This window comes from Epinephelus lanceolatus, chromosome 8 (assembly GCF_041903045.1).
Source record: "Epinephelus lanceolatus isolate andai-2023 chromosome 8, ASM4190304v1, whole genome shotgun sequence".
Lineage (NCBI taxonomy): Eukaryota > Metazoa > Chordata > Actinopteri > Perciformes > Serranidae > Epinephelus > Epinephelus lanceolatus.
Window position 1 is genome coordinate 3,385,010 of NC_135741.1, and position 26,185 is coordinate 3,411,194.

The following is a 26,185-nucleotide window of genomic DNA, read 5'->3' on the forward strand; positions in this document are numbered from 1 at the left end:
AAACTAAAAATGATTCATTGAGAAATCCAATAATATGCAATGAAGTAATGTTACTATGAAAATGAATGCTGAGTTCAGGGTAAATAATTTTAGTAAATGTTGGTTTATTTATATATTTTAATAATAATAATAATAATAATAATAATAATAATACATTTTATTTGTATAGCGCTTTTCAAAACACTCAAAGACACTTTACAAAAACAGAAAAAACAAGTTAAGATTTTTTTACACAGTTCATTCATGATTATTTATTTTGTAATCCTTTTTTTAAAAAACAAACAAACAAACATGTATTAAATACTTTACTTTAAATATAACTTCAGCATCAGTACACCAGAATGATTTTTTTTCCTGATTTAAAGAAATGAGCAGCCTCTGTGATCGACAATGTTTCTATAAAGTTGCATTCTCTCTGACAGCACTTGAACGCAACGTGTTGTCCGAACGTCATCACGTCCTGCTGTTGCCATGGAGACGGAGTAGCAACAGCGCTGTAAGTTCTGATGGTTCAACAGAAATTAAATTTCAAAACCTGCTTCATTCATCGCACGACACGTAAGTTCAGCTTCAAGTATTAGGCCTGGATATATCTTAACATGTATTTTAATATATATTTGAATAGTTTTTGTGTCTCGTGACTTAATTTGACGCGACGCTCACCGACACGTGAGCTAACTAGCTTATTTTCAGTTTCCACCGTTTCCACAGACGCCCACGGTCACAGTAACAATAAGATAGAAACGGTTTTAAATGATACATCTGCTCCGTGGAGCTGTATTTTAAAATGTCTTTGAGGCTTTTCTTTAAATTGAGAGACTGACGTACAAACATCTGGTTTCATTTTACTTTATTATCAGAAAAAACAACCTGAAACTTGTCTTGCAGGACGTCAGCTGTTACACATAAACACACAACAAACCTTTAACCACACAATAAAACTACATTTATTAAAAGCGGCTGCAGAGCAACAAATTAATATCCCTGTTATATCCAGTGTTTAATTAATTAAAGGTTCATGTGCTGTGTTGCACTCAGTCTGGTGGAGGCAGCATCAGTCCACTAAGTGCAGTGGCATTAGGCACCACAGAAGAAGAAGACAGCTGAGATGAAACAGTTGTATGATAGTACTGAACTGTGCAGCCTGTGTGTCTGTATGACATTTACATACATGCACACACATACACTACATTCTGTCTGAGCTACAGATAGAGTTTATGTGTGCACTCCAGGGTAAAGCAGCGTCCACACAGATGCCCAAATATTTACAGGTGGAAACTTGTTCAATCTGTGTGTCCTGGACAAAAACTGGTGGAGGATACAAGTTCATTGGAAGACCAAAACCTTCTTCTTCTTGTGTCGTCTCTGGATTAATTATAAGTGAATTCCTCACACAGCCCTGAGGTGCTCCCAAGATAGTAACAATCGGTAACTTTAACTGCCTGTGCTCTGTTTGCAAGAAATAAATGATGGTGGTTTTAGGCTCGTCTAAATGCTTCAGTATGAGCTGAATGTTACAGCTGCATCTTCTGTGCTACGATCCTGCGTACAGTCAAAACAGGCACAAGCTCAGCTACGAATGTTACAGGACAGAAATGAGTCACCGTGAGCTGCCGGTCAGATTCACCGTGTCCACGTCTGCAACCATGATAAGATCTGTGTTTGTGACGGCTTCTCTGTGTTTTCTTAATAAAAGATGGAGACTGTACTGGAGTCAGAGCGTGAGGAGGAAGTCAGGGGTGGAGAGACATGGGAGGAGGAGGAGGAGGAGGAGGAGGAGGAGGAGGAAACTCTGCATGTTTCAGCTCCTCAGGAGCCTTTGTGAGCCCTCACAACACACACACACACACACACACACACACACTGAAGGAGGACAGGAGTTGTCTTTAAGTGACTGATCAATAACTGGTGTTGTGTTCAAATGATCTATTAATACACTGAGGGCTGGAAAAAGGCCATTTTTTTATTGGCTGAAAATCAATTGGAAACACTTTCCTCAGTAAAGTCATTTCTAAATCGTTTTTAATGGTTGTAGAGTGAATATCTTCAGGTTTTGGACCTTTGGAGAGACAAAATAGTCAATTTCAATATGTCAACTTGTGCTTGGAGAAGATGTGACGGGCATTTTTCACAACTTTCTGATATTTTATAGACCAAACAAGCGATTAGGTAAATTGAGAAAGGTTAGGGCTGGGCGATGTGGCCCTAAAATAATGTCACAATATTTCAGCTTATTTTTGCGATAACAACATTCTTGACAGTATGACAAATTAGTAAAAAACTAAATAAATTTTTTTTTATTAATTTAAGAAGACAGAATTGCAACAAAGAATTACAGTTTGCTTCAAATATTCAGTAAAAACTAAAGAAAAATGATCTCTCATTTCTTCAGTTTGTGAACAACGACAGTAACTCAGAGTGAGATTCAGATTCTGTTACAATATTATTAGCTCAACAAAATAAAATCTACCACAGTTTACACATTAAACAGCTCCCAAATACAAAAATGGGCCCCTGGGATCTCTATATATTTGTATATATATGTATATATGTATAAGTATGACACCTTTTGTGCTCAGAGGGGAGCTAAGACACACCCGGTCACTCTCGACCTGCAGACGTGCAAAACCAAAGATACTCTATAACCGAAGGTAACGCATTACAAGCTGCACCAGTGGTATGAAATGATTTACACTTGTCTCTGAGGTGGGCGTCTCTCCCCCACATACCCTCACCTCGTTTGGAAATGTATGTAGTAAATGTCATGTGGATGGATGAAATCAGATTCAAAATGTAATGTTTGCTTCTAATTTTGCTGCTCATTTTATCTGCTACTTTAAAGTCTGATATCACCTGAGTGTAAGATCACGCCAGTTGTTGCCAGATCTCATAAGAGTATGTTGCAAAAACAGAGACAAGTGAATTTGCTCCTGATATGTATGTCTGGAAAAAAAAGAAGCCATTTCAGTGTCAGAATCTTTAGAGGGGGTGGAGCTTGTGAAAAATGGGCCCAGTTTTTACTTCAGTGACTGTGAAGCAAATAATCTGTACTCACGTTCACTTCTCCCGTTGAAATGAACGGACCCAGGGCTGCTGCTAGTCTCCTATAAAGGCCGGGACAGTGGCGAAACCCACGTGACACAGATACAGGAAATGAATCCAAAGTGGGCTGTCTCAGTCTCTGACAAAACCAAACATAAACACACACAAACAGACGTAATGATTAGCTTTGTTAGCTCTGAGTCAAGCAGCAGACACTTTTGAGACAGAAAGGTTGTATAAAGTAGAGGACTTCTTGTGTCCAGAGTCTCCTGTCAGCCAAGACCAAGGCGACATCAACTCTTTAAAATCACCCCTGCAGAGACCAAACAACTTAAACCCCAGAGAAATGCAGGTGAGAAGGAGCCGGTAGACAGAGAGATGCATACAGATACTTGAAATACACTGTTTTACAAGCCAGTTATAAACGGCTGGTGTTTAAGATAGCAGAAACACTCTGTACAATAACAACTGCATCTCCAGTTAAAAAATGTTTTCATCTAAAAACATAAACGTGTGTGATGATGGGTGAAGACTTTATGACAGTCATGATTCACTGTCTTCTCCTGCTGTCCTTCACCAGCCTGAAGTGGGACACAGCAGATGAGCTGTGTCCCGAGTCCTACAGGGTTAACTCCCCCGACGAGATTCGACTGTTGGCCATCGCCGACAACTTCCAGCGTCAGTATTCACACCTGTATCCTGACCGCAAACCGCTGCTGCTCTGCCCTGTCAACGAATGTGGTGTGAAGGTAACTCTCACAGTCCAACTCATCTTACGAGACTTGTTTTTGCTTTGTCCTTCTTCTCTTTTCTGTTTTTGTACCTCAGAAAGACAAATGCCACCTTGTCCTCTAATCTTCAAACAGCTCATGTACTATATCTACGTCTAATTCCTGTGTATTTTTTTTCATTCAGAAGTTTGTGTCCACGACTCTTCGGCCCATGATGACAGTCTACCCTGAACTTTTCACCTGGGAGGGCTGTGCCTCCTTTGTGGCTGACTTCCTGTCTCTGGTCCCTTTGGAGCCGCCTGTGGACCTGGTGAGAAAGAACTCTAATGCAGAGATTATAATTTGATCCACTTAGGCTCCGATCACATAGAAAGCGTTTTAGCAGCTGGAGGCGGCTTTTTGTTATTGTTTTTAATGAGAACTAGTCCATAGCCATTGGTAGCTTTGTCACCTTCTACCTATGCCAATCCTCAATGCCTATGTGCAGTTTCACATAGATTGACCACGTCAGTGAGTAGAAAAACGTGGGACAGACAGAATGACTGACTGACAGAATGACACACTGACAGTTTCCGTGATTATGTACAGCATACCATACCATGACTTAGTCATACCAAACATTAGAAAACAACACCAACATTGGTCCACAGGGGGAGCCACAGCGATCGGTCGCATTTTAGCCATTTTTAAGCATGTTTCTGTTGTTATAGCGCCACCCAGTTGCCAATTAGAGTTAAATTTCTCCAGTCACCTTGAGGCGTCCTGTTCTACATATCTACCAAGTTTAGTAAAAATCCATATGGCGGTTAGGCCTAGATAAGAAATGAGCTCTCTAGCGCCCCCATTCTGTTTGATGGGGTCAATAATGGAGGGGTCCCCTCAGATTATGTGTGGTCATATGCCTACAAAGTTGCGTGGTGATGGGTGAAACCCTTGAGATGTTATACACCTTTATGTGATGAGCCACGCCCTCCGCAATATTCATTGCCTTATAGAAGCTCAGTTTTAGTAAGTTTTCCAACTTTTGCCAAGAGGGAACTTTAGATATTGGTCCCTAGATTATGTTCACCCAGTTTCATGCAGATCGTTCAAACTTCCTAGGAAGAGATCCATTTGAAGTGTTTTTCAAAAAATTCAAAATGGCGGAAAATCTATATAAGCGGAAGTTATGGGTTCTTGAGGCAAATGTGTTCCTCATGAGGAGAGGCATCTCTGTGCAAAGTTTCATGTCTCTACGACATACGGGGCATGAGATATGCCCATTCAAAGTTTGACATTTCAATGGGTTGCTATAGCGCCCCCCTTTGGCCAATTGATGTAATATTGCTTCATTGGCATCCTCCCATGACCCTCTACCACTGTGCCAAATTTCACATGGATTGATCAAGTCAGTGAGGAGAAAAACATGGAACAGACACACAGACACACAGACACACACACACACACACACACACACAGAGTTTTCGTCATTAGATAGTAAGATGAAGCCTCTTGCTTGCTGTTTTTGCGTTGCTATGCACCTCACATGTCTGCGCTCCAGGCACCTGGTGTTTTTGCCACAGCTGCAGGTTGGGATCAAACCTGAGCCGCTGCAGAGGACTCAGCCTGCATTGGGGGGGAACTCTACCTGCTGAGCTAGAGGCTGTCTCCAGGTGTTGTTTTGTGGTGTGTTTTATGCCTGAGATGTTGTCGTGGGACAGATATAAAGCTCTGAGTGGCCCTGCACTAAAATGATCCACTCCTTCGTCATATTTACAACAGACTGATATTTAATGATGATGGGAGACATTCTGCCAGCTGTGGTTGGTTGTTCCTCATCACATAACATGTGGTCCGTGCTGCTGTGCTGAGTCAAGTTTCAGAAACACTGGATCCTACACTTCCCATGATGCAACTCAATAACATCTTTCATTAGAGCCCTCGTCTGCAAAACACACTCATTTGTAATACAGACTTTCTGTTCAAAGCGTATTTTCTACTTCTTTATTTTCAATTTCTGTTTATGTCGAATAAACTGACCTTTATGTGTGAAACTAGTGGAATGCCCCTTTAAAATGACAGTACAGTCGTAGATACAGGCAGAGCACCTCAGGAACATGTTTCATCTTTTCAGAAAGGTGGATGAACAAACTCTTCAGAAGAAAACAGAGAATACAGTGGAGACTTGTAAAAGCCAAGGCAGCTTTGAGAGGCAGCTAAACACGTGTTCACATACACGTCCATAAATACACACAGACCATCAGTGTGTATTGCTGATAGTGTCGGTGTGTGTGTTGCTGTCCCAGCCCAGGTACCTGTTATCCCCCAGCTCGGTGCTGCAGAGTCAGAGAGCCACATGTTTTGAATCTGCCGCCCTGCTGTGCAGCCTGCTGCTCGGCGCCCACTACGACGCCTACTGTGTCAGCGGCTACGCTGTCAAACAGATGTGTCTGCTGGACCAGAGCCTGCAGGAGTGCCCCCTGCAGGACACTGAGGTCAAGGTAAGTGCTGCTCTCAGTGCTGTGTATGTTGCTGCATCATTACTGTGCTTATGAAGGGTGATGAACAGCTTGTACACGAGTTTCCTCCCACAGTCAGACAGCTCATTGACTCACAGATACGAATGTGTCTGCTTGGTTGTGTTTTGTATGTGCAGAGCGTGACCTCAGAGCAGGAGCCACAGGAGGACAAATACACAGTGAAACATGTGAGGGAGCTGAAGAGTCACTTTCTGATGCAGCAAGAGAAGAAGAAACAGGATGCGGAGGCTGCGTCACTTCAGAAACAAAAACTCCAGGAGGTAACGGGATCTTTTTACTGTAAAACCAACACATTGTGACAGCTGTAGTTTAACTGTAGTTACAGAACAATGATGGATCATATTGATGGAAATAAAATAGCTCATTAACTCTACACCATGTTGCACCTGAGGGTCCAGGGGTCAAATCCACTGTCCTTATGTAAAAAAGTCATTGTGTGGGGCTGAAAGAGTTAAAATCACTGTCAAAGTCACTAAATCATTATAGTTCATTGGACTGTTATTCATTGATTCATACTGTAGATACACAGAAGTATCAAATATTATCAGGAACAAAAATCTGAATTTTTAAAATGTAAAAACAATGCTGTTCTACAAGACATCACATATTAAGCTGCTTATGGGTCAAATAACAAATAAGACCAGAAATACACACTGAAAATGACATTTTGATCTAAAGATGGAAAATCTTCATTTTGTGCGTTTTTTCGAACTGATCATGATATATATTTTTGAAACGTATTGTCCCTGTAATAAAAGCCCAGCTTGTCATTTTGAGAGCGACAGCAGGTTCCCATCCCGAGACACAGCCATCAACATTTACGTGTTTCAATTCTCTGAGTGAAATTGTGTTCTGATCGTACACTGTGTCCTAACTCGATGTGACGCGACACGAGCGTCAGCAGCTAAATTAGTTTGATTGTATTGTTTTCTGTTGGACTGTCCTAACTGCCTGTGAGCAACGCGACACGATGCACGTTGGAAGCCCCACAATGGATGAGGAACGGCTGATTCATGAGGTTTTAATAAGGAGTTACCTACAGGATACCTCCTTATTTTACTACAAACTAACTGAGGCAACGTCTGCTCAGCACCGTTTGATTTGAATGGACACAACGTGAGGATTTTCTACCTGGAAATTATTGTAAATTAACATTGAGATTCAGTCTATAATGATTTCTCTGTTTCCCTGGCACAAAAGGGGAAATAAATAACGACAAAAACAAAATGAACAACACTATAAAAACATTGGTATCAACTATCAGCCAAGTTGTTCTTTTAAACATCAGTTGAGTTTCTAACCCAGTGAATCCCTAGTTTCAAGGTGTACACCTAAGATTAGTGTCATCAGTTCAGCATCTGACCAAATGTCTCCCCTTCTGTTCCCGAGATACGACGTTGAGTAATGGCCAAAAAAAAAAAAAGTGTTTTTGCACATTATGATGTCACAGTGAAGCTGACCTTTGACCTTTTCGATATAAACTGTCATCACTTCATTATTTTAAACTGTTAGACATTTGTGTGAAGGTTTGTCATAATTAGCTATGAATTATTGAATTCTGATCAAAAACATGCTCTGTGAGGTCACACTGACCTTTGAACTTTGACCACCAAAATCTAATCAGTTCATTGCTGGGTCCAAGTGGACGTTTGTGCCAAATTCAAACAAAAATTGCATCAATGTGTTCTTAAGATATCATGTTCACAAGAATGAGATGGACAAATGTGCAGACAACCTCCAGTCACAGCTATCGCTGGTGTGGAGGCACAATAACAGACGTAGCTACAGTGACGTCACCCACTAGTTTATGGTCTCACGTTTTGAAGCCTCAAGTTCAGCATTCTGGCCGTCGCCATCTTGGTTCAGCAGACAGTCTGTCACTCAAAGCAGCCACGCCCTTAATTATGCATAACTTTAAGCCTTAATAACATTTAAATGGGTGAATTATATAAAAATGCACCCTCTGTACGGCTATCGAGAAGGGGGAATTAGCTATAGACACCAATACTGTTTTTTGTAAGCTTAACAAAGTTTTTCGTAGCTTAACCATTTTGAAGTCTATCGTGCTTTGTGTAATTCCAAGTACATGAAAAGCTCCTTGGGCGCAGACCAGTTAGACCCCTATCTTTTAAAGGTTGCTGCCCCCATCAGTGCTGTGCCTTTTACGTACATTTTTAATTTAACGCTCAGTTCTGTTTCAGTTCCAAAAGTCTGGAAGTCAGCCCTCGTGACTCCTCTACATAAGGGAGGCGGCACTAATGATCTGAATAGCTATAGGCCTATCTCAAAACTATCTTGCCTGGCTAAAGTGTTGGAATCTTTTGTAAATGAACAGTTTTGTATTTTTCTGTCTGCAAATGCTATTTTAAGTCCCTGTCAGTCTGGGTTTAGATCCGGCCATAGCACCATTACAGTAGCAACTGTGGTTCTAAATGATATAGTTTCAGCGTTAGATGGTAGGAGACACTGTGCAGCCTTATTTATAGACTTGTCAAAGGCTTTTGATAGTGTTGATCACATACTGCTTCTGCATAAATTGAGAGTTTTTAAGATTAAAAAATGGTGTGCCACAAGGGTCACTTTTTAGGCCCATTGTTGTTCACTTTGTATATAAATGATGCCTGTGCCTCTGTAGAAAACTGTAAAGCATATTTTTATGCGGATGACACAGTTCTTTATGCTTGTGCACCATCGCTAGAGGAAGCTGTATCAAACCTTCAGTGTGCATTTGACTGCGCGGAGAAATCCCTAAAAAACTTTTGATTTTAAATGAAATCAAAACTAAATTCATGTTATTCACAAGGTCAAGGAAGTGTGATCCTGACGCCTTTTCCATCTGTTCCCTTAATGGCACCCACATTGAACGTGTTACAGATTGCAAATACCTTGTGAACTCACGCATTGCTGTAAAAGAGCTTAATGCTCAATCAGTTTTCCCTGAATAAACAATGGTTGATGATGAACATGGTGGTCTGTGGGGACTGACTGGCTTCTGGAGCCAGCCTCAAAAGGCCGTATGAAGAACCGCTGTTTTTAGTACTTCTGTGCTGCTTCATTTTTCAGCCCTGGAGGTCGCCGCTTAGTTCTGACAAATCATTACAACTTCCATGAGAAATGTCCCTTAAATAAAACTTAAAGTTAGATAATAAACTTGTCTGTCTCCTCTCTTCCTACTTTGACCTTTGACCTTTTCTTTATGAACAGGACAGTGAGCAGCGACCTGCCGAACCCCTGCGAGGACTGCGGGTGCACTGTTGGGTGCTGGTGCTGTCAGGGAGTCAGAGCGTCGAGGAGAACTTCTTCATCGACCCCCTGACCGGGAGGAGCTACAGCACTGATGATGACAACTTCCTGGGCATCGAGAGCGTGTGGAACAATCACAACTATTATGTCAACATGCAGAACTGCAGGAATGGCTGTGCTGTGAGTCCACCACTAAATACACTCTATACATGCCTGTTTCCTGTAAATCTGTTCATGCGTGTGTGTTTATGCCTGTGTGTAGGATATGGTGTATGACCTGGAAGATTTAAAGATGTGGGAGCCAGTCCTGTACGGTGCAGCCAGTAAAAGGCAGCTGATTCTTGACATTGTGAAGGAACAGGAGAGGGAGATGATGAGCAGAATAAACGATGATGACGAGGTTTGTATGTTTTTTACATCTGTGTATATGTAGTGGATATTTAGAGGTATGACTGAAATGAGGTTTTGAAAGCAGAAGGCGGCAGGCGGGCAAAAACCTATAAAGAATATTTTTTTCTTTTTGGCAGTAAATCACATTGAAAGACATAAATCAGTCAACTCGAAATTAGATTCAAATGTTTGGACCGAGCAGCAGCGTCCAGGGCTGAAAAATGAAGCCAACACAGAAAAACTTCAGCTCCTTGAACGGCCACTTGAGGCTGGCTCCAAGAGCGGGTTGTCTCTACAGCTGATTTTCCTATTTATGACAACTGTATGAGGCTGATTTTTAAAAAAAAATTATAATTCACCAGTTTAATTTCATAAAAGTGTAAAATTATGTAAAATTACGGGCGGGCCTCTTTAAGTGATGGACGCTGACTGCTGATAGTTTCCCCAGCTTCTCAGTCAGATCAACCCCTTGTCCTCCACAGCTCCACCCTCTCGTCCAGGGCTATCTATCTATCGATCTATCTATCTATTGATCTATCTATCTGATAGTCAGCTTGGGGTGCAGACTTTAGCAGACTTCACTGATTTAATAACCCAGAATTCATTGCAATACTGACATGATGTTGTGGGTTTTTCAACTGCAGAAAAAAAACTTATGAATGTTTAATAGGGCTGACCCAAAAAATTAGGAGCTTTGTTTGATGGCACGGGATTAAATTGTGAAAAAAAATTAGAAGCTTCAGCGCTTTTTTTTTCTTTTCGTTTTTTTTGGGGGGAGGCCTTAAACGCAACACTAACCCCCACCAGTCCGATACTGACAACGAGCGCACTCAGAGCTGGCAGACATGTCCAAGAGGTCATCAGATGTGTGGTTTCAAAGGTCAGCCCTAAGGTCAGCCCTAATGTTTAAAACAGTTATTGATAGTGAGGTCTATTAAAATGTTACTTGAAGGGGCATCAGTGGCTTAGTGGTAGAGCAGGCGCCCCATGTACAAGGCTGTTGCTGCAGTGGCCCGGGTTCGACTCCAGCCTGTGGCCCTTTGCTGCATGGCACTCCCTCTCTCTCTCTCCCCTCACGCTTGTCTGTCCTGTCAAATAAAGGCTAAAAATGCCAAAAAAATATCTTAAAAAAAAAAAAAAGTTACTTGAATTGTGATGGCCGGGAATAATATTCAACCACATCATGATACAGAGACATGTTTAGGTACGGGCTGTAGAGGGACTGAAAATGCATTTAATTATTGCAGCTTAACAGGCTGTGCAGTGTAATAGGCTAAAGAATGTCCGAAAAACAACAAAAGGAGGTTTCTACTGTCAGTATGAGTTATAGTCCTTATTTACAAATATTTCTCTTTTTGAATGCTGTAGCCTGTTATATGGAGATGGATTGATACAGGCTTTACATGGGATTTATATCTTGTTATCTGCAGGAACAGATGAGTTCATCAGCTTATATGACATATATATGAATATGACAGCAGCAATAGTAGAATGTTTCCACGGCAACATGTAAAACAGTCTCGAGGGCTGTCTATCAGCTGCTTGCAGTCTCTGCCCTCGCAGACTTTATGTGATGAGGGTAAATACATTATTACATACATCTGAAGTGCGAAAGTCCAGAGGGTGACATTTGGATTCAGCCCAAACATGGTCACTTGGCTCCAAAAAACCAAGATGGTTATGGCCGAAATGCCGACCTCATGGCTTCAAAACCAGAATCCACAAAACTATGGGTGACATCACGGTACCTACACTTGTTGTTTGTTAGGGTTGGAATCACCAGAGGCTCCACGATACCATATTATCAGGATACTTTAGTCACGACACAATATTATTTCAATTTTAAATGGGTTGCGATACTTTTTGCAATATATTGCGATTTATTACCTGTTTTCAACTGTAAATAATGTCCCCAAATGAAAACTTTGTCAACATCTGTTTTATCTGCTAAGATAAACATGTCAGACTGTTCATCTCACTTGAGTCATTTTGTGTGCAGCAAAATGTATCGAGTGGACTGTAATGCCATGATTTACCAGAGTTACAGCCAAACAAACACATGCATTGACATTGAAACAGGAATGAAATTTATTGTAAAGTCAACATTATGTTGTTGTTGTTTGTTTTAAAGGAAGAGGAGCAGCCCAGAGTTCTTAAGATGCCACGATCCTGGGTCAGTTACATCAAAGTCTCAGAAAAAGGTACATGAACGTGAGTTATTAATCTGATGCTACAGTGAACTGATGCTGCACATTACCCTGTACACTCTTTACCTCTTTATTGTCAAGGTCAGGTTAGTGTCTATTTGTAACCAGTTATGGTGATGATATACCATTAACCTGTTTTTTGCATCTTACTGATAATCTTATTTTTTATATTTTGTTTATTTAGCACTCTATATATCAAGTATCCCTCCTACTTTGTGATGAAACCACCATGCAACAAAGTCCGTCAGGATAAACACAGTTATCTATTACATCTATAAAGATGGTGATGTTAGTTATCCATTAAATCATCTGAGTATGAGTAGTAAATAAAGTGCATACAGCAGAGAAAACACATGTGTAGTAAAACCAAACACATGCCACCTGATGCTGTGACACCTCCACAAACTGCTGCCTCTCGTTTCTCGTTCAGACCTGGAGACCCGCTGGCCCGAAGGACAGAAGGTGACTCACTACAGAAAAGCAAAGCTGGAGAGGTTTGCACTGTACCTGAGGTCAGACGGCCTGGTCACACGACTGACTACATACAAAGACCTGGACTGTGAGTGGTTAACAGAAACCTCCCACTTTTGAAAATAATTCAGCTTTTTTTCTGTCTTCATGTGGAAAAGAAATCCAATGAGGCCTTTAGGACCTTGTGTCCCTACAGAGCTGAAAAAAGTTTATGTCATTGGAATCTGTTTGTGCTCAGGATGTCCTGATCCTTTCTAAAATGTAGGTGTTATGAGCCGATTAAGCATTTTAAACTGATCAGGATCGTCTTTATTGAGCTATAGAGCCCAATCTATTTACTTCAGCTGTCACTCAGGGACCGGTTGCACAAAACACCTTTAATTTTTTCCACTTAAGGCTTAATTTCTCCTTAGCTGATGGATTTCCACAGTTGCACATAATTCCTTAAATGGTTTTCTTAGTTAAGGAAAAACGTTAACTCAGATATTTAACAGAGATTTTACAGCAGTAAAAGTTTCCATGGAGATTGTGTGTTTGCTTGTACTCAGCTTGTGACGCCTGTTATCGTCTCACAAAGTTGGCTCATAGTTAGAGAGTGAAATAGCAGAAGAAAGGAAGAAAACCAAACTGGAGAAGAAGATTAAACTTCTGGAGGAATACAATCATAGAGAGCACAAACTACAAAGTTAATTTGATCCCCAAAACAATTGTAGAAAGAAATTGCAATGAAATTTAATTCAGTTGAATCCAAAGCGTAAAATAAAAAGCGTATCCATCTGGTTGCAGAACACTCTTCTCGGGGTGTGTTGGTGTGTGTGTGTTACAGACAATGGGAAAGAAAAAATTAGTGGCATACAGTTCATTCAGATAATTTGGAAACAGGCTGCACTGAAGTAACTCTTAGGAGGAAAGAGAAATTCCCTCGAGACACGACCAAAAGAGAAATTTTTTATTCATATGACAAGCACACACACTGGATTATTTTAATAACTTAAAAATGTTTGCAGCTGTATTATCTAGTACAATAGAACAAATAGAAATCCCTAGTATGCATAACGTGACGTGTGTGTGTGTGTGTGTGTGTGTTACAGGCACAGAGGTCGTCATGGTGAAGGAGTGGTATCAACACAGAAAGGACCACCTGGAGGAGCGGGAGGTCAACAAGGTCGACAACTTCACCTCAGAGCGCTTCAAACGTGGAAGAAGCTTCCACCTCTTATGTACGTCTGCTTTCTGCTGCTGTCCAGTTAAAACCTCACATTGCCCTAAGATGCATTTTAACCGACCTGTAGCACTCCATGAGGGTGACATGAGGGCCTGACGTCCTCTAGTGGGACCTGTGCTCACAGCCCAGCACTGTGCAGCTCCATCATTCACCAGAGAACACCAGAACTGGCAGGTCCACCATCAGCGCCCTGTTCTCTTCAGATGAGAGCAGGTTCACACTGAGCACATGTGACAGGCGTGAAAGAGTCTGGAGATGCCGTGGTGAACGTTATGCTGCCTGTGACATCATCCAGCATGACCGGTTTGGCAGTGGGTCAGTGATGGTCTGGGGAGGCAGATCCCTGGAGTTGGCCCTGGGTTCCTTCTGGTAAAGTGGGCCCTGGGTTCCTCCTGGTGCAGAGGGCCCTGGGTTCCTCCTGGTGCAGAAGGCCCTGGGTTCCTCCTGGTGCAGAGGGCCCTGGGTTCCTCCTGGTGCAGAGGGCCCTGGGTTCCTCCTGGTGCAGTGGGCCCTGGGTTCCTCCTGGTGCAGAGGGCCCTGGGTTCCTCCTGGTGCAGAAGGCCCTGGGTTCCTCCTGGTGCAGAGGGCCCTGGGTTCCTCCTGGTGCAGAGGGCCCTGGGTTCCTCCTGGTGCAATGGGCCCTGGGTTCCTCCTGGTGCAGGGGGCCCTGGGTTCCTCCTGGTGCAGGACCCGGCCTCATGTGTCCAGAATGTGTAGGCAGTTCCTGGATGATGAAGGCATTGATGTCATTGACTGGCCGTCTCGTGTCCCTGACCTAAATCCAACTGAGCACCTTTGGGACGTTATGTATCAGTACATTTGATGCTGCCAAGTACCACCACAGACTGTCCAGGAGCTCACTGATGCCCTGATCCAGGTCTGGGAGGAGATCCCCCAGGACACCATCAGGAGGTCATACAGGGACGCAGGGGCCGTACACACTACTGAGTCACATTATGAGTTGCTGTGATAAAATCCATGCAAGCTGGATCAGCCTGATGAGTTGATTATTTTAGTTTCCATTGACGGTCGTTACGTCATTTTGTTCTCAATAAATTATGTAACATACATCAGTAAAAATTCTAAACTGGAATAATGTGTTTATGGAACTAATGTGTGATTTAAGTGTTCTCTTCATTTCTATGAACAGTGTATGTGTTTGCTCAGTTCACAGGTACACATCGTCCAGCACAGGCACAGAACACGAGATGGAGTTCAGCAGTGCTCATCTTGACAATCTGGTGCGGAGGGTAAAGTCACCAAGTGAGATGACGGAGACCTTCGAGGGCCGGGGGGACTTCCTCTACTATCGACATGTCGTCCTCGGTCGACACGTCCAGTTCTCAGAACCAGATGTGGACACCGATCCAGATGACCGACCACTGCAGGTAAAAATATAGAAACCAAAAATTCTCACTTCATTTTATGAACCTTATCAGTAGCTCAGGATAGTTGAGAGTCGCTTAATGTGCATGAGTGTGTTTTTTTGTGTGCAAACAGAAAGTAGTGGAGCGTTTCCATAGGAACAGATCCAAACCAGCCAGCGAAGACGTGGCCGAGCGAGTGTTCCTATTAGCTCAAAGACGCATCGAGGTGACCTATCACTTAGGGGATCACAGATTTATCCCTTCAAAGAGGAGCTTCACCAAACCCCGAGAGTCAACAGAACAAAAGAAGGCCGGGGTCTTCACATCTCACATGGTCACCAGCTTCCAGGTACAGACAACAAACACACAGGAAGATATACGGGAAGTTTCAAACTAAAAGCCTCTGAGCAATGGCGATTTTGAGGGGTGGCCTGGGGTGGCCGGGGCCACCCCTGAAAACTCATTGGCCACCCCAGATCTGATAGGTAGTTGGTCAAGTCCGTCAACAAAAGAAACAAGAGAAATGCTGCCAATCAATGATGATCAGCTGATTTAGGGCCAGTTTTACATTTTTAACTAACACAGTCATGGTCGCACTGAGGCTGTGAGAGCTGATTTCTGCTCAGCGGATGTTTGACCAATGGCCATGCAGGTCTGATAGGTGAGCCATCAGCCATGAGATGAGCATGCCGCATCTGCTGCTGCTGCTGCTAATGAAACGGGAGGACGGTCACAGTGACAACGTCAACTGCAGAACTGCTGGATAAAAACGGCACGCTGAATCAAAGCCAACGTTTCAATTTATGCCTTCATCAGGGCCCTGGACATGAATACTGTCTGGGTTGAAAACCACTTTTTGCACATTTTCATACGGTGCCGTAGCATTGTTTCAAACCTCTCATTGTTCCAACCTCTCATTAGTCCGACGTCCCGTTGTTCCAATATGTGATTATTACTGTATTTGTGTACCATAGAGGATCAGCAATGCAACAAAAGTAGGCTACCGGTCGAGATACAAGTGTCATAGAGAGGAGAGAATGAAACACCATAACCTCCTGATATTAACTCTGGGGTCTGGGTTGTGTGTGGAGCTTTCCGTGGTGCTGAATGGCTCCCGGCGGGTGTATTTCGGCCTTGATGGTGCGCCACGCCCGCGACCGGCTCTGGGTCAGCTGGGAAAGGCTTGAGGCAGAGCAGGCTCACAGCTTATGTGTTTGCCACTTTCTTTTTCATTTTAACCCACACCATGATCTTTTCCTGACCCTAACCAAGTGGTTTTTGTGCCTAACCAGACCTTAACCACAGGGCATCATGATGATTTTGGAACAACAGGACTTCAGAACAATGGGTTTAATATGGTCGGAACAATGGGATGTCGGAAAAATGGGCAGACCCCTTTTCGTACATCATAAGGCATCATATAATGACATTATTCAGTCATCAGGGCTTCAGCTGTGTCACCTGTATTGTTACCTATGTTTGCTTTACTAATTTAGGCCCCATCTTGTGGTTAAATAAAAACACACCTGGCAAAGACCAAACCAAAAAAAATCAAATTTCAGTATCTCCAACAAATTATATCTATATCTAATTATATCTGTAAAGAACAACAAATATTCTTTTTTTCCTAGGCTACAAGCTTATTTTATCTTTTTGCTTACAGATAAACTTTTTAATAAGGCCTATCTTTAAGTATTAAGCTTTGATTTGAATTTTTTGGTTTGTTCTGTTGCCTGGATTGCTGTGTTTTTATGTAACCACAAGATGGCGCCTCAATTAGTAGAGCAAACACAGGTAACAATACAGGTGCCACAGATGAGCTGATGACTGATTAATGTTATTCTATAGGATGAGTAATCTAACTTGTGGAGAGATGAGGACGTTAATCCACTATAAGGAAATGGCTCTTAGAAAATGTGTACCCTATCCTGAACATAAATACTGATTAAAAATCGACATGTTAAAATAACCAGAAATTCCTGAGGACTGTGATAGGTGGAAATGGAATTAAAAAAAAATTACTTTTTTTTTTTTTACCTGCATAGACACCTTTATTTGACAGTTACGAGACAGGAAATCACAGGAGAGTGAGGGGATGTGACATGCAGCAAAGGTCCTCCGGCCAGGATTCGAACCAGGGTTGGCTGCGTACGTGGCATTATACTTTATATCATTATATTATATGCCATGGCCACCCCACACTAGCTTTGTGTCCCATCTTGGCCACCCCAGTAAAAATGTCCTGGATACGCCACTGCCTCTGAGCTGTTTCTGGGATCGTACACTCCAGTAATAACATTTGTGTGTGTGTCTGTGTGTGTGTGTGTGTGTGTGTGATCAGGTGGATCCGTCTGAGAAGCCTCTTCAGACTCTGACTCTGTATGAGATGCTGGTGGCTCTGATGACGGACGAGGAGGAGGCGGTTCTCCAAATCAAAGTGTCTAAGAAAGAGGTAACTGTAGCATCGAGCTGTGTCACAGCTCATAATGTTTTATAGATTCTGGATTTTTGAATGACAGAAAATGGTCACCTGAGCAAACTATTTTTTTACAGTCCTCCCTAAGTCAAACATGTCCCAGTTAATCACCAGTAGAGCCCAGTTCAGGTCAAAGATTTGCAAACTGCCAGTTTACACCAATGAGACTAGACGAGACGATGTATCCACAGCTCTCTGTACTTCTGTTCTAACCTCCAGCTTTTCAGGATTATTTTGTTGCTGAGTATAATTTGTATTTTCTGGAAATATGAATCGGGACAGTGACAGCACAGGACACTAAACTATAACATGAGTCCTCATTATATACATCTTGTATATAAAATGTCTGTATTCTTGCTGCCTTTGACCCTGTGCTCCTTCCCCCCCCCCCCCCCCACCCCCACCCCCCACCCCCCCCAGATGGGGGCGTAATGCTGGGTTCATACTACATTACAGTTTTGTTCCGACAGTCATCTTGTCAGATTAGGCGACTGTGGAGTCATCAAATCTGTGACTTGGCCGACTGACATGACAGACTACATGTTGGTCCACGACCAATCATCCTTGGTCGTCGTTCAGGACGTGTGTGATGTCATCAGATTATTCTTGTTCTATTTTTATTATTATTATTATTATTTCAGTCACTGTGTCTGATCGTGTACCAGCTGAACTGTTACCATAGTAATGTAAAAAGCACCACCAGATGGGCGGAGCTACATTTGAAGTCCTGCATGCAAACTATGACAGTCACTCCACAACAAGTTCCTGCAAATGTTTCACATAAAAACCTGTTTAGAAAATGAAGGGATTCTCTCAACTGAAATGATCAGGGGCTTTTAATTTGAAACTGATACAGGAAGTGTTGAGTTTGTAATGACAACGCGATGCATTAAATGTAACAGGACAAACGGGAGCGGATTAAAACTAAAGACAGAATGAGAAATGACGGCCTGTTTCTAAAGTAGTGTGTTTGAAATGTAGCCTCTGCAGCTGTGCTGAGTAAAGGACCAGACACTATCTGTGAGTTTGATTCCTTTATATCCTCCATTATGAAGAAAGAACATTCTTTGCTAGCTTGATGCTAATGACAGTACTCAGCGGGTTAATAAAGTGCCTCTGCTGTTTCCTTTTTACTCTGTGTGCTAACAGGAAACGACGCCATACGTCGACAGTGTAAAGCTAACATTGTGTAGTCTGAACCCGGCATTACAGTTAGCACAGCGTGGTGTTACTACTTTTACTCAAGTTCAAGGTGTGAATACTTCTTCCACCCCTGATGTGTGTGTAGCTGAGAGACATTGTGGCCTGTAGAGAGCAGGAGGAGGGAGACGTTCAGCTTGACTTCTCCCCGTGGACGACAACAGGAGCTGCCAGGGCCCGCAGCCAGAGACAGGAAATGGTGACTGACACACACACACACACACACACACACACACACACACACAAAACACATGTAACTTGGTTGTGTCAGATTTCCAATTTTTAACAGCTCTTGTGTAAAGAAAAGTTTACCTGACGATTTACCGTATCTGTTTTACTCCCCACTGATCAATTCCTGGATATAAAATACGTTTAAAATTGCCACAACATTCTAGCCCGTCATCGCCAGACCAAATCACAACTGACCAGACCAAATTTGGACCCTCGAAGTTTATTTTTGATCTATCATCAGCCGTGGATCAAAGTGCCTCTAAACACAACCAATCAGAGCTGAGCAACGGACAAAACAGACTGCTGCGTGCATCATGAGCTGTAATGGTGTAGCATCAATGTACTGTGAACAAGTGAAGATATTTTTGCCATCAGAATTTAAAGATAAAAGGTGTTTTTACTTTACTAAAATATTTGAAACACAAGGAAAAGGCCAAACTGTTTTTGGTCAACTTGTTGATCCTTGAAAATGTGTCAGGGCGCTCCTCTCTACTGGTGTCAGCACACTCTATATTAGATAAATGGTTGTGATTGGCCCGTCGTATCTCCAATTGTTGGAAATCTGTCCAAAGCAGAGAGAGAGAGAGCAAATGCATCTGCCAGAGCAGGAACACTGCTCACAGATTTGTCTGGTTCCCAGGCAAATAAAATTCTCTTAAAAATGTAATTCTGTTTAAACGACTAAAAAACCTCTAGAATTACTGCTGTGTGGTTTCACACCTCCGCGAACCAGTCAAGTTGGATTTACAGTTTTCATCCATGTCTGTGAAAACAACGGGTTCTTCGTACACATCTTCAACCCGGCAGCACAGAAGATCTACACAATCAGCACAGTTTCAAGGTGGACACCCAAAAATTAGAGTCACCAATTCAGCAATCTGGAAATCCATCGGTAAAAAAAAAAAAAAAAATTTTCTTCCTTTACCTCTGGAGGCACAGCCCGGAGTTTTGCGACTAACCTCACGCCCTTCACTTCCGGCGGTTGTTGTTTACAAATACTTTGGGTAGAAAACCAGCAGAGTTTAGCTATATATCACATTTTTCATGTCACTATATCACCGTGTAGATTAATCTGATGTTTGTTAAGTCTATAAACACAATGATTGAACAAACGTTACTATTTCTGTGTGCACATAATTAATATGGTTATTGTAGATTAGCTGGGCTAACCGTTAGCTGTTAACGTTAGCCTTTAGCGTTGTCTATAACCATAGACTGTATAAAAATAAGGTAACAACTCAATAAACGGTCCATGAATAAAAAATATTTTTTCCAGCCGATATCTTAGTTACAACATGATTGAGCTAGCAAAGCAGTTTTGTGTTGCTATGTGTGGTATTTATACGATGTCTAGAAAGCATTAGTGGCTGCAGCTGACAGGGACAGTTAGCAAAGCTAACATCAGGACTTCATCTGTTAAAAGCCTCCCGTTGCCGGATACGACATGAAACTACTCCAGTTAGCTCAATCATGTTGTAACTCAGACATCTGCTGGAAAAAATATTTTTTTTCACGTTGACGAGACGGCATTACTGGAGCCGTCGCTATGGACGCGGAGCTTGCTGTTTCTGTAGGTACACATTTCCTGGGGACACCTGCACGTCTGGGCCGCGCCCCCTCCATTGTGATTGGCTAAAGCGTAGCATCGTTCAAACTCAAAGCCCCGCCCTCCCCCCCCTCTCTAGTCGTCTTTCACACAGGGCTGCCGACAGATTCTACAATGTAGATTGCAGAATCTGTCTTGAGAGATTACCAATTCAGTATCTGACCAAACATCGCTCCTTCTGTTGTTGAGAAACGTTGTGGTTTCTGTGCTTGTTGCAGGAGCGTCTGGCTGCAGAGGAGCAGAAGTGGCTGCAGGAGAAGGAGAAGGACATCCTGGCTCCCCACCTCATCCGGCTGGGCAACAAAGAGACTCTGAGTGCCGAAGACGCCAGGCAGCTCTACCAGGACTGCTTGACCGAGTTTAAACAAAGACTGGTGGAGCACGCCAACCTCATTCAGGAACACTATGAAAAGGTACAACCAGGGCTCCAGACTGTTTTCCACAGGTAGCACTGGTGCAACCAACTGAGGAAGTTGGTCTCACCAGCACATGATTAGTTTGCACCCTTTTATGTTCTTATTATTATTGAAATCTTTTTTTTTAAGCCAAAAAAAAAAAAAAAAAAAAAAAAAAAATCAATTGAATAATGTGATACTTTGGCTCTGATGCAGCTGCCTCTCTGTTGCCTCACACAGCGTCCCGCCCACAGCGCCATCTGTGGGGTTCAACTTTATGATTAATGGCCTATCAACATTAAAGGCAGCTGTGCCACAGACGAAATTAAATGAACTGAACTCTCTGACTCACTGACCAAGGGGACTGGTTGATTAAAAAAATCCACCGGCCAAACATATTTTCTACCGGCCGAAATAACGGGTGGGATTAGCAGATGGGCGGCAAGTGATAGTTCAGTCAAGCTTGTTTCAAACATGCATATTTTTACTGGTCAACATGTTTGTATATTGAATATGACTTTAGTAATTAATTATTTTAAAATGCTGCAATAAAACAACTTTAAATGATCAGAGAGGTAATTGGGGACCTGTTGAACAAGAACATTGCTGATAACAATCTGATCTGATTTTTTAATAGACATTTTAATTTAATTAAAATTTTAAAATTTCATTTATTAATGTATTTAGTTATTTATCTTCTGCAGATACATATTTCTTCTAGCGTACTTAGAGAATTGTATTTATTATGCCCTGTCATGTCTCTCTTTGGCTAATAATGTGTGTAGTATGTTCATGATCTACAGGCCACTCTATAAATAGGTTGACCCGTCTTGGTCACGGGTGGGATGGGTTGCTTATGTAGAAATAAATGGGATACGTTATGATTTTGGCATCTCATTATTAAAAACTATGTAGTGACACTACAGGAAAGAAATGACAGATCTGTTTTAACAATGGTAAACAAGACAAAAAAAGAAACCCTCCTATATGAAATAACCTTCGTGACCATTTGAGTATAGATTACAAGGTGTACTTGAATGCACCAAGGTTGGTGTTCAAAGGTGTGTCTCAAATCACCTCCCTTAGTACACTTCTGTGTAGTACACTATGTGCACTATGTACTCATTGGTGTAGTGCGCAAATTTCGACAGGATAGAGTTGTCTCAAACTAAACACGGCTGTTTTGCACTCCCTGGAAATGACGACCGCAAATTAGCTAGTTAGCAAACTAGCATTAGCATTTGCTTTATCGTTTGTGGTACCAAATCATTACAGACTGCTAAATTAACCCAATAAACATACTGTTGGCTTATACCCAACAACAGTATAGTGGTGCTTAGTGCAAAAAACACGTGAATTTGCACAATGCAGCGACGTTCACGGTCGCACAGTCCTCGGCCGCCATTTCCAGTTTGAAAAGTGGTCCCTGCCCTTCTGCCATGTAGCCAAGATGGCGACCATTGAGTGCGAGAAGTGTCCATAGTTCCACACTCAACTTCTTGACCATTTTGAGTGCACCATCCAGGTACTGATAGTGCACTGCATTGTTCCATACTTCTCAGTGTGAACGCACTTATGCACTCAAAATATTAAGTGCAAGTACAGAAGTACACGATTTGAGACACAGCACCAGTCTGTGCGCTTTACCATACAAAGCAATGTAGATTTCAGAGTTTACAGGGTGCTAGTGAATGCACCATAAAGTCCTTGCTGCTGTGTGCTGTGTGTTTATTGTTTGTTTAGAGTTTATATGTCCACAGAAAGAATCTCTGCATGAGAACTAATCCACTGCAGGAATCACTGACGCTCTGTAAAATCTGTGTTCAGGAGACGCGGGAGCTGCAGAGGAAACAGCAGTGGTACCAGAAGAACCAGCTCCACATGACGAAGGAGGAGGAGGAAGAGTACCAGACCTACTGCTCTGAGAAAACACTACAAATACATGTCGCCAAGAAACGCCTCGTCATGTAAGTACTGTTCTTCTCTTGTGATTCTTGTACTTGTATCCTTGTGAGGACCCTCGCTGACATAATGCATCCCCAGCCCCTGACTCTCAGGGACTGTTAAACTTGGTCTGTGAGCCACCAATAAAGACAGAGAAGAAGAAGAACAACTGCAGCAGCTGTCTAGAGGGTAAAACATGTCGCCGTGTGGACGTCTTTCACAGTTCCACAGGAAGACAGCAGGACTGCGCCGAGGATCTAACTCTGCCAGCTGCTGGACAGAACCATGATCTGTTCGGAGATCAGTGACTGGTTGATCAGTAGCTGCTACTGCAGAGTGAACAGAAAGCATTTGGGCATAACAGCAGATGGTGTGTGTGTGTGTGTGTGTGTGTGTGTGTGTGTGTGTGTGCGTGTGTACACATGATTCCTGATGTGTGTTTCTTTGTGTTTGATCCAGGCACAAGGAAGCAGCTTCTCAGAAGTACCAAACTCTTGATCAGAAGCTGAAACGAGACCCCCGACTGGCCCCTCACCTGCTCGGCTGAGCCTGACACCCGCCATCTAAGATATTTCTACTGGAGGAGTGGATTTAATGAGTTATTATCTCTATCGTCTGTACCCTGTGAAGAGTCTCATGTCTGGAGCAGTTAGACACATTTCAAATAACAAAAATCAAGAACTGAAAATTTTTCCAGCAGTGATGCTGGAACCTCAAAGTGCCTTTAAAAGCAGCAGCTGGATTTACATCAATGTGTTTTGGATCTTTACAGTCCTGATGAGTCCCTTTATCTTGGGTGACTCCCATGTGTAAGTTGCACTAAAGATGTCTCACAGATAAGACACGTTCACCAGATTCAGCATTATTAACGAGTAGGTTTTCACCTAGGCCAGGGGTCGGCAACCTTTACTATGCAAAAAGCATATTTTAACCTTATATTGAAGGTATCTAAATCAGCTGATCAACTTTACTAAAGGCTCCAAATGAGCATTCATTAATATCTTAAAGTGGCTCCTCTGCAGTGGGCTATTCATGATAATCTGCTGCTTTAACTTTGCAGCGTTGGCCATGAAAGCAAAAAAAATAAAAAAATCTCTCCTCACACTATTGAATTCTCTGTTTTCCTTTTTTGAATTTGGAATCAATAGTTAGCCAAATGTTAAAAAAAAAAAAGAAATGTTTTAACGGTGTATTGGCTTCACATTTTTACAGTCGGAGAATGTAAGAACAAAGATGTATGAAAATAAAAATGTTAAAAAAAAATAACAGTTATTTATTGCCTTTTCTTTTTGACAAATCCATCGGGATTTTTAGGGAACATAGGAAATTTTTCCTTGGTGTTTTGGTGAATAACCATGTTAAGAGAAAGTATAAGATGGCAGCACGCAAAAACTACAACAGTCAAGAACCACAAATGAAACAGAAACATTGAAGCTAAAAATAAACAATATCATGTAAAATATTTACAACCCTGATTCCAAAAATGTTAAGATGCTTTGTAACAGAATGCAACAACTTGTAAATCCTTTTTGACCTATATTCAAATGAATACAGCACATAGACAAGATATTTTATCTTCAATCTGATTAACTTTATTGTTTTTTGTAAACATATGCTCGTTCTGAATTTGATGCTGCAGCACGTTCCAAAACAGTTGGGACAGGAGCAATTAAAGACTGGGAAAGATGCGGAATGCTGGAAAACCCAGTTTAGTACATTCCACAGGTAAACAGGTGAACAAGCTGCAGGTGATAGTGTCATGACTGGGTGTGAAAGAGACATCCTCAAAAGGCTCAGTTACTCGTGAGTAAGGATTGTCACTTGGTGAAGAAATGCTCTGGCAAACAGTCCAACAGTGTGAGAACAACAGCTCTCTACACACAGATACAAAGAAGAACAGTTTCCCGCTTTGTGTCGGTCCATCTCAGAGGAGTTCGGCCTCAGAGACGTCGTCCACTGTTTGTGGACGTTGTTGATATCTGGCTGGTCATTTGTAGGTGCAGCGATGTGTTCACTGACAGTGGTTTTCCAAAGCGTTCCTGAGCCCATGTAGTAATATCCTTTGTATAATCATGTTGGTTTTTAATGCAGTGCAGCCTGAGGGGTCAAAGGTCACGGGTATTCGGTCTTGGTTTTCAGCCTTGCCCCTTACATGTAGAGAATTCTCCAAATTCTCTGAATCTTTTGACGATTTAACAGATTGTTGATGGTCAAATCTATAAATTCACATATCTGCACAGGAAACCTTCTAAACAGGTGTTTCTGATCACTCCACATCTTACCCAGTCTTTTGTTTTATAATTTTTTTTATTTCATAAATAAAGTGTATCACAGAACTAAATATCTTGTCTCTGTACTGCATTCAGCTAAAAATATGTCAAAAAGGATTTGCAAATCATTGTACTCTGTTTTTATTTACATTTAACACAGTGTCCCAGATGATGTTTAAAAAAAAGATGACATTTCAAATTATAAAATCACACAGTCACATAAATATCACACACAACCTACATCACACCTGGAATACACACAATACAGTGTATACAGTAACAGTACACAATATCACAATAAAAACACTGCAGTAAAGTAAAACTAAAAATGTCTCCTCAACCATAGCTTATTATCCAAACTACATGTCTTTTATATATTCTCCTGAAACCAAACTTTTGTTCGGTATGCATTTGTAATTAGTTTTCCGAGCTATTTAGGCAGTAGGACCAGATAATTATACATAACTCAACATTGTCAGCCATAATTAAGTCCCAGTGTCCTAAAAAGAGACGACAATAAAGTCCCAGTGTCCTCGAATGAGACAATATTTAGGTCCCAGTGTCTTCAAACAAGTACTTCCTAAATAACAGCGTCTTAGCTTATTACTGTTGCTAAAATTGGTCAGATTTGTTGCCATATCAAACTATAAACATAATTAATTATAAATAAACACGTTTCAAACATAACATGTGATCAGGTTTTGGACCTTGGGATCAGCCGCAGACTGACCTTGCAGAGATGACTGCCATCTTGTTTTTACATGGATTAGTGTATCGTGCTCTCACTACCACATGATGGCACACGAAGTGTCCACGAACGAGGACAACAGGTCTGAGTTAAGTAGAATGAAGAATAATGTCAAGTAAA

At 41.9% G+C, this 26,185-nt stretch overlaps 1 protein-coding gene across 1 annotated transcript; it reads left to right on the top strand.

Moving 5' to 3' along the window:
• Positions 1-473: 473 nt before the first annotated feature.
• Positions 474-24,267, top strand: ccdc135 (coiled-coil domain containing 135). The gene is made up of 18 exons (XM_033629798.2): positions 474-558; positions 1,697-1,821; positions 3,623-3,791; positions 3,958-4,083; positions 6,059-6,253; positions 6,409-6,552; positions 9,497-9,715; positions 9,798-9,935; positions 12,057-12,126; positions 12,563-12,691; positions 13,695-13,823; positions 14,996-15,216; positions 15,329-15,544; positions 17,537-17,647; positions 18,960-19,070; positions 20,927-21,121; positions 22,931-23,070; positions 23,507-24,267. Exons 2-18 carry the CDS (start codon positions 1,697-1,699, stop codon positions 23,592-23,594), a joined length of 2,526 nt encoding a protein of 841 aa, XP_033485689.1. The 5' UTR covers positions 474-558; the 3' UTR covers positions 23,595-24,267.
• The last annotated feature ends 1,918 nt before the right edge of the window (positions 24,268-26,185 follow it).